We start from the raw sequence: 25,302 nt of genomic DNA on the forward strand, positions 1-25,302 counted from the left end.
TTAGCAATGACCAAGTGAATTGATAGAAAATTTTCCATTCCCTAAGGTAAAGAGATTACATCAGATTTACTCTGATCTCATGAGTTGTCTTTTGCTGGTCACTTCAATAGATATCAAAAGACCGTAAGCACTCCATACCATAGTTCTCAATTAAAGGACTTGAAACCTATTGCAAAAAGCAAAATATGCTTTGATGTGCAAAAATGTAACATAATTGTTGGATTTTTAAGTGTAGACAAAAATGTATATGCAAACAATTCTAATCCTTATATTTATCTGTATTTTTGGTCCCCCCCCAACATTTCAGGAAAGCCAAATTCTTGGTATACCAGAAAAGAATCTGGCATCAGTATTCTTATTAATAGTCTTTTTAAGATTCCCTAATATCTGCCTGTTCAGTACTCACATTTGTGACTGTTATTTCTGGTTGCAACTTACCCACACTTTCCTAAAAGCCTAATGGGTCTAAGCTTGGATTTTTAGCTTCAGAGATTACCTGAAGATTGTCCTGCTGAAGATTTTTGTTCAGCTTTGAGGTCTTAGATGTTCTGAATCCCACAGCACAGATAAGATCTTCCTCTCACCTTATTTTATTCCTGTACAAAATTTCCTCTGCAAACACCGGCCATTTTCAAAGCTGCTTGAAGTCTTGATCACTGTTTTCTTTGCCAAATGCTTACCCTAACCTTGCACTCTTGGGGACTGAAAAGGAATTATTCAGCTCAGAAGAATTAACCCAACTTATATCAGTCATTAATTGCTGTTTGTTGTGTTAGAGGTGTAAGACCCATTGTCTTTCTTTTGTTCTGAAAATCACTAGGAGTTGTTACAGGCATGCAAAAATCTATCTTCAGGTATCAACCTCAGAGGAAAGGGAATGAATCATCCATATCTGGAGGACTTTCAGAACTTGTCAGACTTTGATTTTTTTTTTTTTTATTTTTTATTACGGTGTGCAACTTTGAATGAATTTAAAGAAAGAACATCTCATTTTCACTTGGTAAGATAACAGCCAAGCAGACTTGCATACAAAGCCTGTAACTTAAGTTGAAGCCATTTACTATTTGATGTCAATTTGATGAACGAGATTAGTGTCAGTCTGACACAAAACCTGAATTTCTCTTCTAAGTTGTAAGCCTTAGGGCAATGTGTGTATAGAGCACTGTGCTTATTTCTCACTCCTTCCTGCTTAGAGACTCCACCTTCCACAAATGGGGAGTCACTGTAGTTAAGGATTCAAGCTGTTTGCATTTGGTGAAAAATGGAAGTCATTTTAAAGCTTAGGCATCTGCCCTTACTTGTCACTTACTTTGTCACGTGTTGTAAACCTGTTATTCACATCATCAGTGATGTTGTCTGCTTTGTTTCTCACCTGTGAGGAGCCTAGCACCATATTACAGAATCAATTTCTCATATAGAAGTGGCATCACATCAAACATGCTGATGGATTGTACAGAAAGATACAATTGGTTTTCCCCATATTTGTCTTTGGAATTCTTTGACTCATATTCTTGATTGCTGTCATTTGCTAGTTTATGATTAAGATATTTAAAAATATTTTCTTCATATGCTTTGGTAATAAAGATGTTCTGAAAAGTGTTTTTCCTCCACAGGTTAGATTTTTCAGTCCAAAAACATTCTCCTTTGAAAAGTGCTGCCAGCTGGTTTTCTGAACCTGTCAGAGAGAAAGCTGATAAAAATTGTTTCCTGACACAACATGAAAGAGAATGAGAAACTTTTTATTTCCAGCAATAATCCAAGTGGTTTGATATCAGACTATTTTAGTCTCCATCCCTTGATTTAGCAGGCCCAGAATTAGACCTGTTTCCAGATTATATTTGATTGTTCTAACACACTAACTCAGCTTCCACATTTCAGCATGTTAGATTAGGTAGTGTGGATGCCAGTGTGGGTTTACTGTTATGATTTAGGTTTTTTTTGGTGACGTCACTGCAGAGAAGACTCTGGAGGAGGAGGAAATAGTCAAGATAATGTGATTTGATGAACTGTCTGCCTCAGTTTCCTTTCCTTAGTTTAATATAGGAAATTTTAGATTACTTGTCTGTGTTGAAAAGTTCATTCGTTCTCCAGTAGCTAAATTGGTGTCCAGTTATCAACTCCTTCAGCTTTACTTTCTTCTCTACAGAATTTTCCATTGATTTCTTCTGTTCAGTTATGAAACGATTTTTGAAGAATCTAATTAGCATTTTCCCCCTCTAATTAAGGACATTAGTTACTTAATTTAAACTCTTAGCAGAAAACCCTCTGAGTCTCGGAGGCAGAGTGACTTTTCCCAGAGGCAGCAGGCAGCGCAGCGCGTGGAGCTGTGGTGTCTGGGAGCAGCAGACACCCAGTGGCTGCAGCGCTGAGCTGGTTTGTGGGCATGGTGAAGCAGGGCAGAGCAGGTGTGGGCAGGGAAGTCATCAACAGGGAGGAAAAGGCGAGGGAAGTGAGGTGGTCAAGCTGACCCTCTGAGCGAACCCTTGATCCCTCCAAGAATTATAATGTCCCCTTATGTTGCATTACCTGCTTGTATGGGCTGAAGTCCCTCCCACAGCCTGATTTCCCTGACATTTTTTCCCAGGCTTACAGGCATCTGCGCCACCAATAAATGGTGGGGGATTGCTCACAGCCCAGTTGTGGAACCTTCTCTCCCCTGACCAGCTGCCAGGCAAAGACTCCCTCGGGACAGGGCTGCCAGCATGTGTACAGCCCCTACAGGAATCCTTCACCTCATATATAACACATGTTGAGGCATAATTAAAAATCAGATTTCTCCCTGTCCCCCATCCCTGAAAGTGTTCAAGGCCAGGTTGAATGGGACCCTGAGTAACCTGCTCTGGTAGGTGACATCCCTGCATGTGGCAGACCGGTTGAAACAGCTTGACCTTTAAGTTCTTTTCCAACCCAAGCCTTTCAATTATTTCTGTGAGTATCAATAAAATAGCTAATTTCTGATATAAAGGCACTTTTTATAGATGAAGCTATTCTTAAAACTTGTTGCAAATTGTGATCTAATATTATATTCCATTATGGTTTGTGTCTCCTCAAAATTGCAAATTTAGAATTATTTACCTTACTTTTGAAGACAAGGGAAGATCCTAAATGAGGCTCCATTTTTGTTCATTGCACAGTCATTCAAGAGGTTGTGTTTCAACACAGTTTCCAATTGCATAACTGTATGTGGATGTACTGTAAGATGGTTAAAAAGGCAGTATTTGCTTTGATTTGAACTTATTAAGCCAGCACATCATCATCTGGCATTCATCAGATTTTTGCCAGTACTTAATGTTTGTAAGGTGGCTAGAGGAGCTCCACTCACACTTTGAGTAATAAGTGCTGCCATGGAAATTGACAAAATGATGTCACTTTTGAGAGAGCAATACTTTAATTAGATGGAGACTGTGGGACTGCATCTTCTGATGCACATCAGCAGGACACGGCTGAAAGCCGTCCACATGGTGAAGTTGTGCATAGAGTAAATATTCTTCCCATTACATTGTTTGTGTGCAAGCCTTTCTCATCTCTCTTTCCAGACAGTCCTGTTTAAATTCTGGATCACTAGACTTGCAGGAAAAGACATACTCCAACCCTTGCATGATTGTGATGTACCTAGGGGAGAGTGTGATTTGAAGAGTTCCTTCTCAGTCTTCTGTGAAAGCATTTTCCCTTGGTCTCCTGGCAGCTTTTGACGCCTTCTGTATGCTCCATTCCCATTGCTGTTACGCAGATTCAGGGAATGACTGCACTTTCTCTGCTGGTGCAACCATCCAGAACTGACTGTCATTCCAGATGTGGGAATACAAGATTCAATATAAAATCTCCACTTAGTTCCAAAGTGGATAATGCGTAAGGACAATGTTCCTGCCAGCAATAACACATTTAGACACAGTGAAAGCAAAAATGAGCCAAGTTGAATCAGTTCTGGATCTAGCATTTGCCAGTCCTTCAAGGCTGTGCTTATCTGCAATATTTTGTTTTAAATAGTATAAAAGGATGAATAGATTATTTTTCTGATTCATGTGTGGTTTGTAAGATTTAGAAGGTTTGAAGGTTTAGAAGACCTCATTTTAAGTTCTCAGATGCAAGCAATCAACTTACTTTACACAGGGGAAAAAAAAGGTGGAAGATGAGGAAATAAATGGCAATTAAATGTTTTGACTGACTTTAGCACTTCTATGGCAGTGAACAGAGTGAACACTGTTCCTTTTGGGGTGAAAAAATGAACTCTTATTTGAAAGAACAGGGAACTGCACATTTTTAGAGCATGTATTCAGGCACTTGAATGGAAGACTTTTCTATTAAGCTGTGCATAGAGCAAGCTTGCTCATACTGTTATTAGAATAGAAGAAAATCATGGCAATGAAGTCTACCAGAGATACGGAACTTTATAAAATTCAATACTGATTAAATATGCCATAAGATGACAGATGGAATTCAATAGAAATAAATGCAATGAGATGCATGGAGAAGCAATCCTTTACAATGATCCACTGTTATCATTTGGGGGTCATAATAGATGCTTAAAAACACTAAGCCTCAATGCCTAGTAGATACCAAAGAGCGTTACTTATTACTGAGGAAAGTACCAAGAATAAAACAGAAATTACTATCTTTCATTGATTCAGGCCTGGAATATTTTCAGTTTCTTCACTGTCAGCTGTATTTCATGCTACTGCAGAAATATAAATAAATATGCATACATGCAAACACAACCCAAGACAAAAATTACTGTTATGGTTTTCTGTTATAAGCTGAAAAATAATCTTCCCCTTTTCTTTAAGCGTCTCCCATTTGGTTTTTATTTCTGTGTTTCCAGCTTATCATAAAATGTAAAAGTAATGTAACAGTGCTTAAGATACTACATTTTAAATAAACTTTCTACAAAGTTCTTGCTAAATATCACCAACAAGCAGGGATTTATCTGATTAAGTATGCAAGGGAAAAATAAGAGCAAAAGAAGTTTTCACTTCCATTTCTACTCTTATCTTCACTGACATTTTAAAATAGAAATTGCCTGTTTAAATTTCTTTTGTTTTCTTTTCTTGGCTTCTCTGGAGCTTTAACTGGTTGTCATGAATACGTAAGATTTGGTCATGTCAGCTTTGTAAGGCAGCCTCTGCAGCCAAGTAAAAACACCTCAAATAAGAAATTTTGGAAAGTACAAAATTTGTAAAATATTGGGATAAAATACCTTTGATTCCTGCTGGCATGACATTGAAATAAAATGTCTGGAAGAAATCTTTTGCAATGCAGACCAAGACAAAGATGATTGTTGCAATTTCTTCCAGTAACAGTTTGAGAGAAATAGATTTAAATTAGAAAGAGTGATTTGGGATACAAGTTGAGGAAAGCAAGAAATATAGGTCAGAAAATAATGTGGAATAGGAGGCCTGCAAGACGCTCTCTGCCTCTCCATATACAAAGAGATAAATACGAGCAACTTGCTAAAGTAGTAACTAATTTCTTTTTTCCAAACTGTATTGTACAAACATCAGGGGCTAATGCAGAAACACAAAGGATGTTGTAAAATTACGTGTCATCATAATTTGGAAAGGTTATTGTTTATAGAAACAGCAAGTATACCTATCAATAGAAGAAAATTAGTGGATGATCAAAATTTTCCAAAAGTTGGAAAATTGAATGGGTGGTCTAAAAATTAAAATTTTCTACGTAATTATTGGAATCATGTATAAAGTAAGTGGGTTTTAAAATTTAGACATGATGGTATGTTAACTTGAATAATTTTTTGGTATTTTGCAGAATGAAGAGAAGGCACCAGTCAGTTTTCCATCACTTCTTAGCCATATGACTTCTCTCTTCTTAAATCATCCTGTAATTCCAATGACAACAAACGCAGATTCAGGTGTCCCAGAGTTGATAAGTACTTTTTCTCCGCTGATGTCGTCCATGCCTTGTGACATGCATATAGTCAATCTGAGGACAATCCAAGCAAAAGTAAGGTCAAACCACTGTAAACATATGATATAGCTTGATGATGTAGTAAAATAATTTATTCTTATAAAGTACTTTGTGAGAGGGTTTATATGATATGATAAACTGCAGTGTGATTATGAGCTTTTCTTAATATTGCAAGAACTAGAGATTTGTGTCTGTTTGAGTAACAAGAAATGAAGGGATTGTGTTTTTTCACAACATATTAGTATGCATAATGCAAGATTCTGTCTCTGGAGTGAGTACCTTTCAATAGTTTCCCAAAGTTTAAGAGAGAACCAGTCATACCTCAGCCTTTTCTATACTAGAAGAATTGAATTTAAGGTCATTAGATTTTGTTCTGAGTATGTTTTTAATAAAGAATATAGTTTTAAACACAAATCTTTTTATTAAAATGTTTTCAAGCTTAGCTACAAGATCTAATTTATTTATTCGAACAGCAGCTCATGATAGGTTCCTGTGAAAACATTCTCTGGTAAGCAAACCAAAACCAAACCAAACAAACAAACCCAAACATCTAGCCAACACCAAAAAAACAAACCAACAAACAAAATATCAACAAAAAATACTAACAAAAAAAGGCTCTTCTGTACTCAGTGTTTTTCTCCTTCAAAGGAAAGAAAGGTATGTCACCACCAGAATTTAATTTTCCCTTTGATTAGCTGAATGACTGGAACTCATTTTGCATTCTTTTCCTGCCAACTGTTCTATAAATTCTTTTCAGTTTTTCAGCTCCTTTAAAAATGTGCTTATGTTAACTTTATGTTGTATTTCAGTGCTGTTCATCAGTGCTGCTAGCACAGTGCAATCCCTTTTCAATTCTGGCATACTTAGATACAAACTATTTATCCCTTTTCCTCTAGAGTCTCCATGATGGCTGGGCTTGTCTGTATTAACATGAGATTATATTCTGTTTAATCTGATCTTCATTCTGTTTTAATCTGTATTTTAAAACTTCAATGTTTGCTTTCTTGTGCTGTCTGTGTAAGTAGTTCAATCTTGTGTAAGTCCCTTCAGCTGTGACTGATTCTTATTTTGAATTTCAAAGTGGAAGATTTCTTGATTTTATGGGTCTTGTGCCTTTGAAAAGTTAGGAAGACCCTGATACTAAATTAAATCTTCAGGTGAAGTGAATATTTCATACTTTGCTGTGTATATTTTAATTTACTTCAACCAGCTCAGCATCACAGGTTTACTTCAACATACCAAGTTCAGGGGCAGACCTTCATGAACATCTCCCCTCTCTTTTTGAGGTGTAAATCTATCCCCTTGTTTGTATGATCTGTGTATGAAAGCTGTGAAAATAGAGGCTTGCTCAGTGTCTGCTTTTTGAATTCAATTTTACTACTTCTAAGTGAATTCTCTTGTTTTATCTAGACTGTTCAGGCCCCACTGTCCCAACTGATATAGCACTGTTTGAGGCTGTGATCTCTTCCCTGTCCACAGCTGTGTTTCATTGATTACTGATTGACAGCTCTTGAGCTTGCAGCATTAATGTGTCCACTTCAAAGTGAGAGCTTGCAGCAGTCACAGGATAGGAACACTGTCATTAGAGATACAGAATGTTCTTCCCCACAGCAAAAATAGTGCTATGCCTTGTAAATAATTCTGTAAATCTCTCCTCATTTTCTGCTTCCTTTCTCTTGCTTCCAATAATTTGAATGACAAGTGACATAATTCTGGCTAATTGACACAATAAAATTTTTTCCAAAAATTTACGCCTCTCCATTGCTTAAACTGTTGGAAGTTGATTTTCCATAATCCATTACAATTACAGATGATAGGGTACCAAATTAAAATAATTGTTAAGATTTAAGGTATAAATCAGAAAGAATATTGTTTTTGTTGTAAGACGTCTCATCTTGTCATGGAAGAGTCCAATCCATGAGGATTACAACATTTAAAGATTTTTTTTCCTAACAGAATTCCAGCTTTTGAGAAGACACATATTTTACCTTATGTAAATTAACTGGGATTCAAGATCTAGAACACAGTAGCTTTGTCCCTTTATACTAAGCATAAATACATAAATTTACCATATTACCTATTTTTTTTCAGTGTGTGTCTATTAACTTACAGTAATTGAATTTTAAAAGAGTTTAAATGTTTTTTGCTTTCTCATCAAAATTTTAGCAGCATTGCCCTGGGATACTGGTTATGAGAAAACCTAACAATTTTTTTTTAAATTTTCTTATAAGGTCTCATTTTAATTCTCAGAGATCAAAATCAAATCAAACTTTGACAGCTCTTCTAAGAAAACTTGTTAGAGATTTAATAGCACAGAGTTTAGGGCTTTTTTGTTAAATAACAGTGCTGTGAAGATTTGCAATGTTATGAATGTTGTAACTCGTTGAAAATTGAGGAGATTGTTACAGGTTTTCATGCAGTTAGGATTGTCATGTTTGGAAGGTGCATTTGGTGTAAATTAAGTTCATCTTTGCTCAGATATACATAAACCTTAAATGTAGTTAATCAAATTTACCTAGAGATGATATAAGAACAGGTAAATTAAAGTAGGTGTGGAGGCTGTGACAACTTAATCTTTCACCTGCTTTGATAATGGGTTAGACCAGCTTTATTCTTTACACAGTGAAAAAATATGTTCATGGTAGAAGACGGAATACTAAATAATAGATATTTATACTGACCAAAACACTTTCTCAGGGTATCATTAATTGTGTGTTACCTTTTTGTTTTAAATCTTTTGAATCTTAATAAGGATAATATTTAATTCTAAAAAAATTGGGAGATTAAATATTCATGCTATCATTTGAAATGCATACATGCATTTTTTATGCAGATTACTAGAAGATAATTTAAGTGAATTAGAGGAAGTGTTGATACCCATTACTGGCTTGTCATTTCTAACATTAATTTACCCCATAGGAAGTCAGGCTTTTTAGTATGAATTTTAATGTTTCGCTAATCTGATGTTTAAGCAGACAGTGTTATTTTGTGTGCTTAAAAATATCCACTTTTAAGTGCAACACTGTCACATCAGTGACAATGAAAATCATGTCAGGTGTTTCATAGTAGGAGGGGGAAAATATCACAGCTATTACCTCACTTCATATAGAAAGTGGCACTGCTGTCCCAGTGAACAGGATAAGAATTTCTTTAGCCATCAGTGTTAATAAGTACTGGAAACTTTTTTTCATATGCTGGATGTAGGCACTATTCATAAATTAAAAAGCTGATTTTAGGTGGTTATAAGCTATTGTTCACAAAATATTTTGAAGCAGAGCTTCAAATTTATGATTTATAAACTATGCAAAGTTTCTAACTGTTAGTGTTTTACCAAAAAAATATCTAACTTTCAACTCCAAATACTATTGAGTAAATTTTTACTATTTTAAATGAGGAACGTAAACCCACAAAGTTTATAATTTTTTTATTATATGAATGAGTACTTTATACCATGAATTTATTGTACTTTGATTCTTTGTCACGCTGGGTTTCAAAGAAGTTGGTACAAGCTGATCAGTGATCACCTTTATGAAAAGAAATTTGTATCTGCTAGATTAAGACCTCTTGTTTGGTACACCTTCAGGAGGTAATGCATCACAGAATGCCTAATGCTTGTTGGGGCATTGATTTCTCCAAGCAATAGATACATTCTGAAGTACCAGAAATGAACCTAACTCATGACAGCTGCTTTTGTGAAAAAGCACCAGTGTAAGAACAAGTAAACCAGAAATAAATAAGAGAAAAATAGCCTGAATAACCGGCATGGCTTTGGATAGAACCATCTTTTTTATGCTCTTATTATATATATAATAAGATTAAGAGCGGAAGAATGTAAACCAGCAATAATTAAAGAAAGAAAGTAATGCATCATATTAAATAAGTGACTACAGTGTGTCGGGGTGCGGCCACAAGAAAGATATTGAGGGGCTGGAACATGTCCAGGGGAGGGCAGTGGAGCCGGAGAAGGGTCGGGAGCACAAATCCTGTGAGGAGCAGCTTACTCTTTGATGTTTCTTGAGGCTCAAAAGCACTGAATATCTTAGAGATAACATTTATTTCATATGTGTGTCTCAGTGTACATTTTTCTGTACATTTAAGCTGAGTTAGAGAGCATTTTTGCTCTATGAAAGTTTGTTCAACATAATGCCATTGAATATGTAAAACTGAGTATTGCAGTTAACGTATGACTTCTAGTTTGTTTTCTGTTTTGCTATGTAATTTTTGTGGGGAACCATTTAATACAGGTATGATAGCTACATTCAGTCCTAAGTCATGTATACATGTACATCTGTTGGCCTTTAAATTCAATAATTTATATTTATATTCTGTAGTACATTATATGTTTCAACTCTTTGCCATTTACTTCTTTCTATGTTTAGCTTTATAAAATTAAAAAAAAAAAGGCATGACAGTTCAATCTAGGCTGAACATTTTTCAAGATGTAAATGTCTCTATTCACTGTATGATAAGGACAATTTTTTTGGTGTCCTAAAATGTCTTCCTGACTGATACTTTGTGAGTAATCTTCTATAGTGTTTCTTTCTAGGTAGATACCAAACCATCTGATGAAGCTGCTCTGATTCTTCATAGAAAGGGATTTGATTGTAAATTTTCAAACAGAGACACGGGTCTGCTCTGTTCTACCACTCAGGGAAAGGTATGGTTATTAATCTATAGGAATTTTAAAACAGGTTTGGGATTTTCTTTTGGGTGGAAGAGTAAATATTGCATTATTTGGAAACAAGAAGGGTTCAAATCCAAATATTTCTAGTAATTTTGAATATACTAATTAAATTATATTTAAATGTAGTGAGTGACTATTGTCTAAAAAGATCTAAATTATTGTACAGTATTTAATCTATGATATTTAAAAATATTCAAAATCTTGAGCATGAGAATTTCTGGTTCCTGCAAGGAGCTGTACAATTTTAAGGTATTTACTGCTTTTTCTAAATGTAGGTGGTTTTTTTATTTTGTTTTGTTTTGTTTTCTTCCCTCCAGATAAAGGTGCATAAACTCTTTAGCAAATTCAGAGTGGAAAGTCTTACACCCACATCTTTATCTTTGATGCATTCACCTCCAGATGCCAGAAATATAAGTGAAATAAATATGAGTTCTATGGAGATAAATACATTCCGGATTCGGCTGAGATGAAATCCTGCTTTAATACTCAGATAAAGAAGAATTTGCAATTGTATCTCCTCTGAGTTTCATGTGCAATAAGAGGCACATTAATGTTATTCCAACTTCTGGATACTGTGAGAAAAAGATGCATTCTATTTTTTTTTTTTTGACCAACATAATGAAAAGCCATGTTGCAAGCAACTTTTTTTTTTTTGTTTGGATATTTTCCCCCATAAAATAGCATCACCATCTTCAGTTAATACAACAAATGAAGAAATTTCTATGGATTTTAACCTCTCAGCAGAGTTAATCTCAGGTTATATGCTAATTAATGATGTTTCTGGTGTTTTAATTTTCATAAACAGGGGATTAGATTTTAAACGGCCTTCTTTTCCTGATTCTTGATGAATTTATGTGCGAATAACTCAGTGTAAAAAGTCCTGATGCAGCTTGGAAATAAAATGGAATAAAATGTTCCTGTGTAGTAGCTAATGTCCAAATATTTGCAATCATTTATATAAATGACAATAATCTCAATTTATTCCGCAATTAATTCAGTTTATTCAACACAAAGGGGATTATTAATTGTGGTAAAATGAAAGCCTGCAGTACTTGTGATAAGTGATGGTAGATTTTAATACTTCTACCATTCACCTGAGTTATGTAAATAGAAAAACCTGAACCTACAAAGTAATTTTGCAATGGAAATGTTTAATAAAACTCCCATTTTGTTACTTGACACACTGGGATATGTGCAATTATTCCATTACCATGATGAGAAATGTCCATAATTATCATGAGTACATTTTTTATAAAACTCATTTAGATACCAGTGTTCTCTGAAATGAGTTTTCTATTTCAAGATTACCATATCAAAATAAATGTGCCTTATTTTTGATATGTCTTGTTATAATTTTGGTGTCTATGTTAGTGTTTTTGGGGAAAAGGTAGTTTATATAATACTTAAGCTGTGTATCTCCTATTTGACAATGCTGGCCACACTGATCTATGTACTCCTGCACCAAGTTTGTGCTACCTTATTCTGAACATTTTGACTATCTGAATGTATTAATATGATGTTATGACGTGAAACACCAACAAAAAAAGAATTGCTGTAGAAGCTAAATTCAGCTGCTTTCAAGAAAATTGCAACTTGATGCAAAGAGTTGATAGTAAGCAAGATATAGTTTGCAAACCCATCAAAACATGTGCTTGCATGTCACAGACTATGGTGACCTGTTAATTCCAAATCATGTGCCTATATTTTAAACAACATTTTACAAACTTACAACCTCACATTGCCAGTGTTCATGTTACTGAAGAATGGAGACTTTGCTTTTTCCCATATTAATTCATATTTAGTACTTAAGCCATCCAAGTGTGGAAAGTATTTCCCTAAGTAGAGCTGCTGTTTACAGTTAATATATATAAACATTCACTTGAGTATGATCCCATTTCATAGTTGTCACTTATTTTCATAGCTCTTTCTTCTATCTCTCGCTTATGCTCTACTTTTCAATACCCTGTTGCTTATCCTCAATACTAATGCATGAAAAGTCATCATAACTGGTAAAAAGATGTGTTAGCTCTAGTATTGCCTCCTGTATTTAATTTTATCATTGTTGTTCAACAATTATTTCAAATATCAAAGTCTATCAAATTATTTCATATAGCTACAGGCTATCTAAAAAGAAAATGAAAGTAATACTTAGATTTTATGCATTGTCATAGGTTGGATCTCTGTTGAGATTGTGTAGATTTTCTTAATTCAATCTGCTGTGTGTTTTGTAATAATGGGAACACTTTAGTAGGATCTGGTGCAAGTTACATCAAAAATATAGGAATCACTAATCACAAATGGAAGAATCAGATAAATCCAATAAATGGATGTTTTCATGCAATAAACGTGTACTGTAACTTCTTAGGAAAAATATTTGAAAATGCTGGGTTTTGTTGGAAATCAAAGCTTAGTAGACTTGCCAGCTTCTCGTAACACTTATTTTGTGGCTCCTTCAGAATTAAAATGTTTAAGATACTTTTATGTGTTCTGTGCGGGAAAACATTCAAAATACTGTTTCAGTTTTGCTAGGCAGAAAAGGAAAATTTTGATGCAATAAAATTTTAAAGTGTTTTGCCTCTTGGAATTGCTTTGAAAGATTCTTCATATAGCATTGTTTCTTTACTTTTGTCATCAGCTGCACAATCATGGTGCCTGAATCTTCCTTAACCAGCAGATGTAATTGTTGTTCCTTTGCTTTTTTTTTTTGTGTAATGACAGCATTCAATTCAAGATCCTTACCTGAAATTCCTTACTAAATCAAAACTCCAGTCAAAGTCTCAAAAAGGATTTTGCTTGAATTGGTTCAGAATATTGCTGTCAATGAGGTTGTGTTTTCCTTGATTTGGGTTTTTGTTGGATTTTTGTTTCGCACAAGTCTTAATGAATTCTCATGCTGGTTTTTTGTGAATTGGCCATATAATTCAATTTTATTATTTTGGGTTTTTTTCTGTTTTTATAGCTGCTGGGTTTGTAGCTATTGGTTAAGAGAAGCAAGCATCTTTACCTTGCCAGTATGATTTTAAATGCAATGCTATGTAAGTAATTGTTTAAAACTTTGTAATTACTTTCCATACAAGAGTTGTACCTGTTCTGATTTTATGGTTTGGGGTTTTTTTACATTCCTTTGTCTTAATTTTCTTTGGTTTACTTGCTCATATTGTGTGAAACAAACTGGTTTCAGCTGAAGGTTTTTGATATTTTCTCTTGGAAGGTTTCTCTTTTATATCTTATGGGGATATGTAAAATAAGATCTCTAATAAAAGGTAATGTTATTGTGAGATCTGGTCAGTGTCATTAATGCCTTGGCTTTAAGAAATTTTAATTTTTTTTTTTTTATTTATTTTTTTTTTTTTAATGAAAGAAACAACAAACATAACTTCTTGGAAAAGGTTCATATGTCAGTATCTGTTGGGAATGACAGTTATCTGTGAGATCAAAGGTGCAATGTATTTCACACCTGCCAAAGAGAAGAGGATAGATGCTAACTTCAGAGATGTAAACATGTGGATTGCACAGTGTGGGAAGGAAATGGGCAGCTCTTTTGCAAAGAAAGTTGTGCACTGACTAATGGAAAATATTAGAAGGTTTAAAATTCTAGATTTTTTTGACTTAATGTTTATCTTTGAAGCATTTGGGAGCAATGAAATAGAATCTGTTCTTGTAAATTAACAAGCACACCATTAGAACATAGCAAGGCAAAATAACAGTTCAACTGTAATTAGACTGAACACTTTTTTTAAAAATTATATAATGCTAATATAATGTTCTGTAACTCCACACGGCAAGTTGAACACTCATAGGTGTTTTATGGGTTTGCTTCCCAAAGTGGTGGTGGAGCTTGAATATAATGACTTGCAAAGATATTTGCAATAAAGTATAAATTTTAGTCAACGCCTGAGGCTATTTGATGTTTGTCTGCATAGTCTTAACTATAAATATAAAAGCATATACACACACAAAGTAAATCCCCATGATTTTAAAGCTGATGTTTCAAGTTAAAACCTGAAAGCTAATAATGGGTATGGGTCTAATTTAAAGCAGCCCTTCACCATTAGTTGTTAAAGCTCCTGCAGATGCAGAAAAGAAATGGATCTCTGTTCATTTTCTCAATATTTTTGATAACTCTTACCCAGATGATAGGATATTTTGGTTTTAATATATATGAAAGTGCGAATCAAATACGTGCTAGGCAAGAAGTAAAAATGTTCTGTCCTAGATGCTGAAAAGCATTCCTTGATGATGATATACATACATTTAACTGTGGAGAAAAAAAATAGCTCTTCCCAGGTGGGATTCAAGAGCATTCTTCTAAATCCAATAAAAAAAAGTCTGTGTTTTGCTGACCTAGCAAGGGTTTGGTAGAGGTGTAAGTGTGACACAAGCACCATCTAAATGAGCATCAATAGCTAAAGAAAAGAAGATATCTCATTCCACAGGTCTTTGTCAAAATCTGTGTGGAATCTTAGAGCAGTCCTTATTATTTTCCCATGTTTCAATTAAAAAATTAGAGACACCAAACAAGCCCACATCTCACCACCCGCAACACACATCCAGACTCCAAGAAGGCTGTGTCATCTCTGTCATGACTTTTAAAATTTGGCAACATAATGTCTATAGAATTCCAGTTCAATTTTCTGTTGCAAACTGTTATCAAAATACAAATTTTATTGGGCTTTCTAGTCACAGTGTTTTCACAGTGGTGCTGCCTAAAGCACTATGTGCCCAAAGCCTGGTGACTGGTGACAGGCTGTATTTTGGATGTGCAGGTCACCAAAGAACAGGGTTGAAAAGATGCTGGCTATGTTGTGATGGGAGGTGTGGAACTGTGGGTGGTCAGGGTATGAGTTTACAGTTCCTCTAAAAGTGAGAGCGATCAGTAATTCAATGATGCCTTACATATGGATCAAGTTGAAAACTGAGATTAAAAGAATTTTTAACAATTGGCATTGATGCATAGTAACTTGGCACCAGTGTTTTGTTTAATTTAGTGTTCTACACTGGCTTTAAAAGTAGGTACTGGTAAACCAAAATTAATCCAAATTTTGAGATAATGACAGAGCTTTGGTAGAACAAAGGGATTTCTTTTGTCTGAAATTATGCTTCAAACCATGTTTGAAGGCTCTTGCTTGTTTGCTAAAGGTGTTGTCTTGCTACATGTTGCAGTCTGAATAAGAATCAATAAAGTTTTATTGACCTGTGAAAACACAAGGTTGTCAGTATGATCAATTGGGAAGAAATGTGAGTAATATTTTAAAAATTAAAATCCACAAAGAGAAATTTCCATGGACAGAAATGGAAGTGAGAAGGCAGATAGCCCTAAAACACAATTTCCCAGACAGACATAAATAAAAGTTGCTTTGTTGGACTGTGCTTCACACACCACCTGCTTATGGATTTGCCAGTTTTCTAGAAGAAACACCAATATATATTCTAGCAGTGAAGGCTGGAAAAATAAAGTGAAATTTCATATACTTATCTACCCATTTTTTTCTTTCACACTGGACATAGGTTTAGGGACACAGAGCTTATTTTAAGAACTTATTGAGAGAATCAAGTATATAGTAATTTTCCCTACTGTGTGTATTGCTGTTACTATTGGAGAAAGTCTGCAGTTAATGCAGAGTTTTTTGGTTCAATATAATGAACAAGTAAACACTTGCTAATCAGCAAATCTGAAATTCTGCTGTATTCATTTTGAATTCAGTCTTAGTTGAATTACTTTGGAAAACGGCTACACATTTCCTGAGAAAAAGAGTTGCTTTGCTCTGGGAGATCTGTGTCTATGGTCCAATGATTAGAAGAAATATAAATATTTAAATTTCTACTGATGGCAAAAGGCTATAAGATGCCTTGCACTCAAAGATAGCTGATTTTTTTAAAGAAAAGAGACAACTAAGTGGATTTATGGAATTGGAAAATCAACAGGAAACTATGTATTCTAGAAATATTGTTCTCTTTCAAATTCATGATAAGTTGTTCCTGATCACACAGAGAATGATTGAATGTCAAAAATAAAGTGTTTGACAGGGGAGAGAAAAATGGATCATGATCAGAGCATGGCTCCATTGATCATCACAGGCAGAGGAATATTTTAAGATTATTTCATTATTTTGAATTGTTGGTTATTCTACAGTTCTAGAAATGTCAGTCAAGGTAAGACAGGATGAAACTGGGGAAAAGGGAAATTTGGCAATGGGAAATGTGCAAATAATGGGACTGAGAGAGCATCTAGCCAAGACGAGGTCTCTTGGAGAACAACAAAGTACGTTGGTGTCAACATACCTGTGACTTGGAATTGTATGAGGACTGAAACTTAAAGAATAAAGAAAAGTTCATAGTGAATACACATTTTCACATCTATTAGAGACCAAGGGAGAAATGTGAATCTAGAATTCCTTGGTAAGGTGAAATGTTTGGAATCTAAAATTTCATACTATTTTAAGAAATACTCAGTCTTCTACCAATATGGAGGGAACAGTGGTGGCTTTTGTGAGATATTCGTGTAAAGATGAGATGAGCTTGCAGCATCTGCTTGCGTAAAAACAGCCAGTATTGCCCTGGTTGACAAATAGCAACATTATAGCCAGGCAGCAGAAAATAGCCCTACAAAACTCTTGTTTGGAGATCTTGGAAAGCACAAGTGGATTTCTGTCACTGCAACAGTGTGCAGGTCTGCCAATACAAGCTGATAATGGTTCCAGTATGAGAAGATAGATAAATGTGACTTTCACGTCTGGCAAGCCAAATCCGTGACAAAAAGAAGGTTATTTGATTTGCTTCACTCTGAGAATTGCAACTGATACAAGCTCCTATCTGAAAATAGAAAATAAAAAACCTTAATGTTCTCACCCAGGAAACAAAACAGTGACTAAACTAAATGTAGATCTTAACAGTTTATCTAAGTGTCTTCAATTTAAGTCTGATTCAAAATTTTTTAACGTAAGGGCCATGCTACTGAAAGCCAAAAATTTGTAACTGTGAATTCAAACAGAAAAGACAGAAAAAAGAGATTAAAAAACCCCAACAAAACAATCTTCATCTGTTTTACTTTCATTGATGGCTTAGATTGGTAGCTAAAACTAGAAAGTGCTTTGTTCAGTCTCCATCAGGTGTTTGAATATTTCATCTTGATTGAAATTACCAGTTTCTTAATATTATCATATTCCAATGTAGTAATTTATTTAGATACATATTTTGAAGTCGCTGGTATGTTGAAAATTAGAACTGAGACTTTGATCATGTCTGTCTGTGATATAACGGACCAGCGCATAAAACAGAAGATGTGTTTGGATGTGTTTGTAGCAGACTTTGTAAAAAAAGCAGAAATATTAAAAGCATTCACTAATCTCATATAGGAGGATACTCAATGCAGACCATGCAGACCAGTGTGGAAAGGGAAACAGTAGCCACAGGAGGCTTTTTCTTTTGTTTTTCTGTGTTCAATGAGAGCAAATAACTCTTCAGACTGACTCAGAGAATTGTGTTCTTAGATGCACTGTAATGCTCCCTGCACAGCCCTTTCCAAGGTGCTTATATGGAGGTTAATAATTTGGAGCTCAGCTTCATCATTGGAATATGACTTCACACCAAGAGATCAAATAGATTTTACACAGCAGTCCTGGAGCCAAAAGAATGTCTAAAACCAAGAATTTAAATTAAAAGAAATGTAACAATATAAAGACAAATTAAAAAATATATATTTTGGGTAGTTATGATCTAACAATTTAGTGTCAATAACAGCTGTAAGATCAATGCTAGAAAATTGTGTGTGAGAATTCCAACTCATTTATTTACACATGATGCTTTCCTAGTTGACGCACAGGTGTACAAGTAAGGACGACATTCATGTGCTCTGCAGATGTTGATTGCAGCACAAGACCACTAGATCTGTGCTCTTCTCAAAACCTTTTCAAATTTATGCAATCCTCCTTTAAAACAACAAAAGGAGAAAACACGGTAAAACATCATGTACCTTTTCAATTTAGTGAATGCTGTGATCTTATTTCAATTTCTGGATATGCCTACTGCAGGGTGCAAGGGAATATATTTTTGGTTTATATTTTGAATTCCAGGAAATAATTATATTTAGGACAGACTCTCTGGAAAATAGAATATTTTATCAACATAAAATATTGTGAGACAACTGTTCATAAATTTAAAATATTGGTTTTTATACAATACCTCTGTGCTGTTTCACATTCTTGAAAATTATAAGATCTTTAATTAGTGTACAAATCAGTTTAAATGTTTTTTCATTGAAATTTATATGACTTAACCTATTGGAATCAAGGAATATTACACATTCTAAACTTACACTATCTTTACCTGTGTACTAGAAAACAGACCACCAGAGCATTCACATCTGATTCCTGTTTCCATGACAATGGTTTTAGTCCCTCTTTTGGGCATGGAAGGGCTTGCTTTCTTTCTCCAAGCCTGATGCTCAGCTGCTCCAAATTCCTTACATGAAGAAAGATAAGGTAAAGCTAATAGAAGACTAGCAACAAACAAGATAAGAAAACGCGTGTGATTGTAAGTATGCTTTCAAATACAATTGAGGGAAAGTTATGAATGCAAAATTTCATTGAGCAAATGCCTGCACATAGCCAAGCTTGTCTGACTATACATCTCTGCTTTTGTAAGAAAACTAATACAGTTGAGAAGTGGATGTGTGAATTTTGATACAGGTTTTTGCCATAATTTTGGATGTGATGAGGTTTGTGTCTGAAGCCAGCAGGTCAAAATAAAATGTCATTTACATTCCTGAAGCTCTAAATTCAGTATCTTGTCACTTCAGACAAGAGAGAGATTTGCTATTGCAGATGATTATCTCCACTGTTCACTATTTAAATACTTCGGTTCATCTGCACAAGCAATTTCTAGTGCATCATCACTGCATTAGAAAAAAAAAAAAGTGCAAAATTATTTCCATGCTGTTTACTCCAAGGCTGTAAATACAATTGTGCATTTAGGAGAGAAAGTGTCACTATTTCTTCTTCATTGTTTTAAGAGTTTTTTATTTTAGAGCCCTCTACCTTTATAGCAAATGGTGTAACATTTCACTGGCAAAAGTCACTGAGTCTTCCCAGTAGTAGCATTCAGTACACGTAACACCATTACTGAACCTTTCAGCAGCGAATAATGGGAGATCTTGCGGTTGTGGACCATATCCACATCTTGAGTATCACCAGTTATTCTACTAGCAAGCAAGGACTACCATCCAATTTTTTATTATCAGTTGCCAAAACTTTCATAAGAAAGTTTACAAGTTAAATCATCTATGTAAAAAAAAAAATCACATACTTTAGGTATAAATCATCCTAGAAATTGTTTGAGAGTTTAATAATCAGTTCTTGCAGCTATCATCATGAGACACTGTTTTCAGAGAGGATATGTAGTGTAAAAACAATGCTATTAACCTTCTGTTCACTTCCAAGAGAAACAGAAGAATCTGGCTTCCAAATAATTTTTATATTGCTTTATCTGATTGCCTAGGAGGGAAAATATAACTAAAACCTATAGTTTGCCATAATAAAGCCAGAAAGACCCTGTGCATTTATGATCATATCCACTCGCATTACTTGCATTATAACAAGTCCATTCAGGTTCAAAGAGAATTGGGAGCATTCGTTGCACATTCATGCAGGGTCCTGCAAACTCTTCTGTCATTTCCGGTGTTGGTAAAATGTTGAGACGGCTACTTATATTTATAGTAAGTATAAATTGTAAGTGTTTGCCTATTTCAACCAATCCTTTGTGATTTTAGGATTCTCTAGCTGCATACTGACAAGACTGTCTGAATTAGTCTTGAAACAGAAATTTGGTATTTAATTTCCTCTCAAGATACCTGATGGAATTTCTAGAGATTTACAAGTGGACACACCTAACTTTAAAGGTTGTAGGGGTAAGTAGAACCCTACAATTGAGTTTAAGTGTCTCACAAACTTAATTCTCACTATTCATTCTGCCTTTCTGTGCGTTTCACAGTAAGCTTAATTCTGCTAAACTCCTTTATGAATACCGAAGGAAATCACACTATCAGATTGCTTTAGTGTTTTCCAAATGAATATTTTTTAGCAAGAAACAATATCTTTGTGTTATACATTAGACGCAGAATATATATTTAGATTTTATGAAGAACTTATTTTTGATACAAGTAATAAAAATTATCTAATAAACTTTCTTATACAGTTATTAATTTAAATTAAGATAAGAAAGATAACAGAAATGCCACAGGAAGTTGGTTTCCAGTGAGCCACTAGTGTTAGGAGAAAAGCTGTTTGACAGTGAATTTTAAGGTTCCTGCTCTACACATCAATAAAATTCCACCCCTATTCTAGTATACAAAGTTCTAACAGCTCTGTTGGCCTGTTTGGTACCAGAAAACAACTGCACAAAAATTAGAAAGTACGGATGCTTTTGGAGGTTCAGTTGACTCCTCGCTTTCTTGGAGTATCCTACTTTAAAAACAGAGTAGCTTTCGGCTTTGTAGAACCAGATGTATATTGATACCTATTGCAAACCTTGATTTTTTTGTTTGTTTTTTTTTTTTTCTTTTTTCTTACTGCCTTTTAAAATAATATCTATTAATATTAAGGTGGCAGACAGTGGAGATTTAATTTTTTGTCAATTCAAGTTAGAATATTATCTGTTGTAGATGATAAACCACATCTGTTCCTTAGCTGGGAATACATAGGATTGCTTTAGGGTTGCACGGGAAAGGGAATAATATAACAAACAAATGTGTGCATGTAGCACAACTATGGGAGGCATTCTGGCTCAAATGGCTGGGTCAGAGACCCATATTTGCAAATTTTCTTACATCTACATGAGTATGCAAAACAGATACTTGTTTCATGAATGTTTTCCTGGGACTGAATTTCTAACTATATAAAATTTAAAAATGTAAATAAAGTCTGGATGTCCCCACTTCATTTTGTCTTGCAGCTGTTGAAAACAATGAAATACAAAAAATTACATGAGCAGGGCTCAAAAACCAGCCAATTTTATGTCTCTCAGGAAGGTTTTTTTAATTCAATATTGATATATTATTGAAAATTGTGTTCTATGACAATTTGTGCTGGCCAGCATGATGATGGAGTAGAACAAGTAGGATATATATTAGAAAATGAATCTAGGGTAAAATAAATTTATAAATGTGCAAGAAGACTCTCCTCTTCAGCAGCCCCAAGTATCCCTTGGCTCTCATCTATGATTTTAGCTGATGTGACATGGATTATTGAGATTTGCACTTGTTTACCAACTATTTTCTAATTTAACTGGAATGTTTGTTTTTCAGTTGCTTGAATGTTTGAGTCTGAAACAATGACAGAATCTGGTGATGGTATATTAAGATATATATATATAATGGATAATTATTATTCACCTTCCACTAGACTAGTGAGTAGGGTTTTTCTATAAGTAAAAGTGACAAAATATGGCTAATCTCTAGTGTCAAAGGGGTTCCACCCAGAAAGGCCCAGTGCCCAACACTTTATTGCAAGATCTGATAGTCTGTTTGAGTTGTGAAAAATTATTCTCTAATACACTCAAATGTGGATGACTTCTTTAAGTGGCTTTCTCTGAGCTGCTGCTGAGCACAGTTAATCCCAACTTGTTGTGGGCATGATTAACACCCGAAAGTTACGTGCTGCATATCAGCCTGGGATCAGCTGCCTATGTGTTTTGCTGGCCTTTTTTCGCATAATTAAAAATTGTGCCCTTTCACTGTGGCATCCTTTATTCTCCTTAGATACTTGTTTGAAACCCAGTCTACCATCAGTACTGCAATAGATGCCATACTTTTTTTGCTTTCTTCAGCTTTTCCTAATTTTTAAATTTCGTAGTAGTTCATTTTTTCTCCACAATTTTATACTACCCAACAGCTGGTTATAATAGATCAGATCAACAATAAGATCAAGTTGTTGAAGATATGCTAGATAGCACCAACAAGTACCTGTCTTTTTGCCACAAATAATCTCCCAATATCAATTCCTGGGGGCTCTACCTAGGAGTTTTTTGGGATCTTCCTGGATGTGAATACCTCCAGAGATGACCACAGAGCAAGAAAAAAAAGTCTGCTCTCTCTTTAGAGATATTTACAATATGTACATTCATAACTTACCTTTCTGTCTTTCTTCCTCAACTCCAGATTCTTGGACTGAATGGAAGTTATTGGGAAATCTACTCATTTATAGTTCCATATACATTGGAAATAGGAGCAGGAGGCTTGAATTGCTTCAGGATGGGTGTGTAAAACTCTCTGCTCAACATTTACACTTGTACCCACAGCACAAATGTATATAAATGGATACAAATACAAGGTTTGGCTTATTTTAACAGTAAGGACAAAGCACAGAGACTGTTGTATATACATCTATACTCCTATTCCCTGGTAGTCTTACCATCTTCAGATCCTCCAAGAGGTATCTGTTCATTTCTCCAGTCTGGTACAGTAGTTAACTTCTCCTTTAGAAAACTAAAATAATTACAGTAGTCTATCTCTTCTATTTTATCACCACCCCCACCCCCAACTGCCTTGTCTTTCATAAAATTTTCTCTTAAAATTTTCTGTTTATTTCTAATGAGATGGGAAGAAGTTATTTTGATTTTTTTTCCTTTTCTTTTTGTTCTGATTCTTTCAACATCTGTGTCTATTTGTCATTAGACAAGACCTGTATATTCAAAAAGAAAAGACCCTAGTACCAAATTAATCATATTCAGAAATTATTACAGAGTAGTTCTATTTCTGTAAGATTCGTGACTGCTTATTTCTGAGTTCATCCTTTTAGAGTCATAAATAAGCAAAAGCACTTGTCCATGATTGATCTATAACCTAGCAAAACATATCTGCTAATGTTTTTTTAGGCATCTAGCTAGCAATTAGTCTCAGGAAAAGATCTGAAAGAAGAGAAAGGGTAATGCCTTATTTATCATATGAAACATTCATTAGTTTTCCTGAAGGCTTCCTGCATAATTCATATCAATATGTGAATCACCTGACCAACAGAGAGACTGTAAAGATAATGGTTTTTATGGTGGTGCACTTACTTCCTTGTATGGAGGTTAAAGACTGATGTAATTGATCTCTTCTGATTGTAATTGGTTTGAAAGATTTTCTTTTTAACTAGCTCTTGTGGTACAAGAAATTCTCTGCATTGTCTTGAGAAGGGAAACACCTTTCCTTCATTTTACCGATTTTGAGTTATTCCTCTGGTATTGAATATTTTTTATTTAGATGTTCTTGGCTTTCAGTAGCTTCAGGCCTGCACAAAGATTAAAATCCTATTGGTATTTCCATAGTCTTTGTATGTCTTTGAGTCTAGACTCTCTTCTGTAAAAAAATTCTGGCATTTGCTGTGACACTTTGTTCAGACTTCAACTGATGTTTCAACAATTTTAGTAGACTTGATGCTTCAGTATCTTACCTCAAACATATCTTCTCTCTTGGCTTGGAAATTCCTCTATTCAGAAACACGTCTTTAATTCTGGACATGTATATCTACTGAAGTTTTTTCTTTAATTTTTATGGGTTTAGAAACTTTTGGCATCAATTGTACTTTTCAAGCTTAGGCTTGGACTGGGAAATTAATTTCAGAATATGGAAACTTATATATGTATATAAAATTATGGGCTATAAAGTAGCTATTACAGAAAAAAAAATTGTACACATCTCTGAAAATGTCAGATTCAGTGCTCAGTAGCAGATAAGTAGAAAATCACAGCACCAGACTATATTCTTAGAAGGAGAGATAAGGAAAAAAAACCCAAACCACACCAAACATACCAGAAAATATTAATGAGAATTTGCACATGTCAACATTATGTCCCTGTATTTAATATTGTCAATAGTTCTAATTATTTCCTCTTTCAAATGCTATAGTAGAACTAGAGAAAATAATGGGTACAGAACAGAGAAAATTAGAAAGGCTTCCATATGAGGAAAGAGTGAAAAGCTGAAACTCATCAACCAAAAAACCTCCAAAAAACAGAAAAACAAACAAAAAAAAACTAAGCAAATAAAAAAAACCCTAACCAAACCAAATAAACAAACAAAAAATAAAAACAAAAACCAAATCCCCAAAAAGCAAATGAAGCAAAAAAGAAACAGATGACACAGCTTGACAAAGATGGCAGACAAATTCAGACGGGAATTAGGTTAAGAGTGTGAGCAAATCCACAGTTCTGGGAATCCCTTAGTCTTAGGTTTTTGGAAGAGTAAATTTAGGTAGGGATTACCTAATAGTGGTCCTATGCTAGTATTCTTATTAAAAATTATGTATTAGTCACTGTTTGTTATACCACATACAGTCCAAATCAGACCAATCTGATAAATTATTGTGCAAAGTTGTTTACAGCAATATGTAAATAATTTGTTTCTTTCCCCAGCCCACTGTATGACTATTCTTATCAATAGCATATATTTATGCAGAATTATGCAGAATAATTCTCAGGCAAGAATCTACTGAAATGGTGGTTGCAAGAAAATAAGTGCAGTTTAGATACATGGAGAAAAAATTTATATCTAAGCAGAAGAGAAGTTGTGTATCATGTCAGTCAACCTCACCCAGCTGCCCACTGAAGTTTGGAATAAGTACAAACAATAGTTTGCAAACAGAGATACTGCTCCAGATACTTCTGAATCTTTGGCGTAAAGAAAATGAAATGCCTAAAACTGCAGGGGGTAAAAAAGTGGT

The 25,302-nt window shown here is 34.5% G+C and overlaps 1 protein-coding gene across 2 annotated transcripts in view; it reads left to right on the forward strand.

Annotated features, from left to right (window-relative positions):
- MAN2A1 (mannosidase alpha class 2A member 1) overlaps positions 1 to 13,878 on the forward strand; it is a 106,490-nt gene extending 92,612 nt beyond the window's left edge. For both annotated transcript variants that reach the window (XM_041395889.1, XM_041395890.1), the window contains 3 exons: positions 5,764 to 5,958; positions 10,469 to 10,579; positions 10,924 to 13,878. In XM_041395889.1, the coding sequence (XP_041251823.1) occupies positions 5,764 to 5,958; positions 10,469 to 10,579; positions 10,924 to 11,076 (459 nt within the window). In that variant the 3' untranslated portion in view covers positions 11,077 to 13,878. The remainder of the gene's footprint in view (positions 1 to 5,763; positions 5,959 to 10,468; positions 10,580 to 10,923) is intronic.
- The last annotated feature ends 11,424 nt before the right edge of the window (positions 13,879 to 25,302 follow it).

Source organism: Onychostruthus taczanowskii, unplaced genomic scaffold (assembly GCF_017590055.1).
Source record: "Onychostruthus taczanowskii isolate IOZ18803 unplaced genomic scaffold, ASM1759005v1 scaffold120, whole genome shotgun sequence".
Lineage (NCBI taxonomy): Eukaryota > Metazoa > Chordata > Aves > Passeriformes > Passeridae > Onychostruthus > Onychostruthus taczanowskii.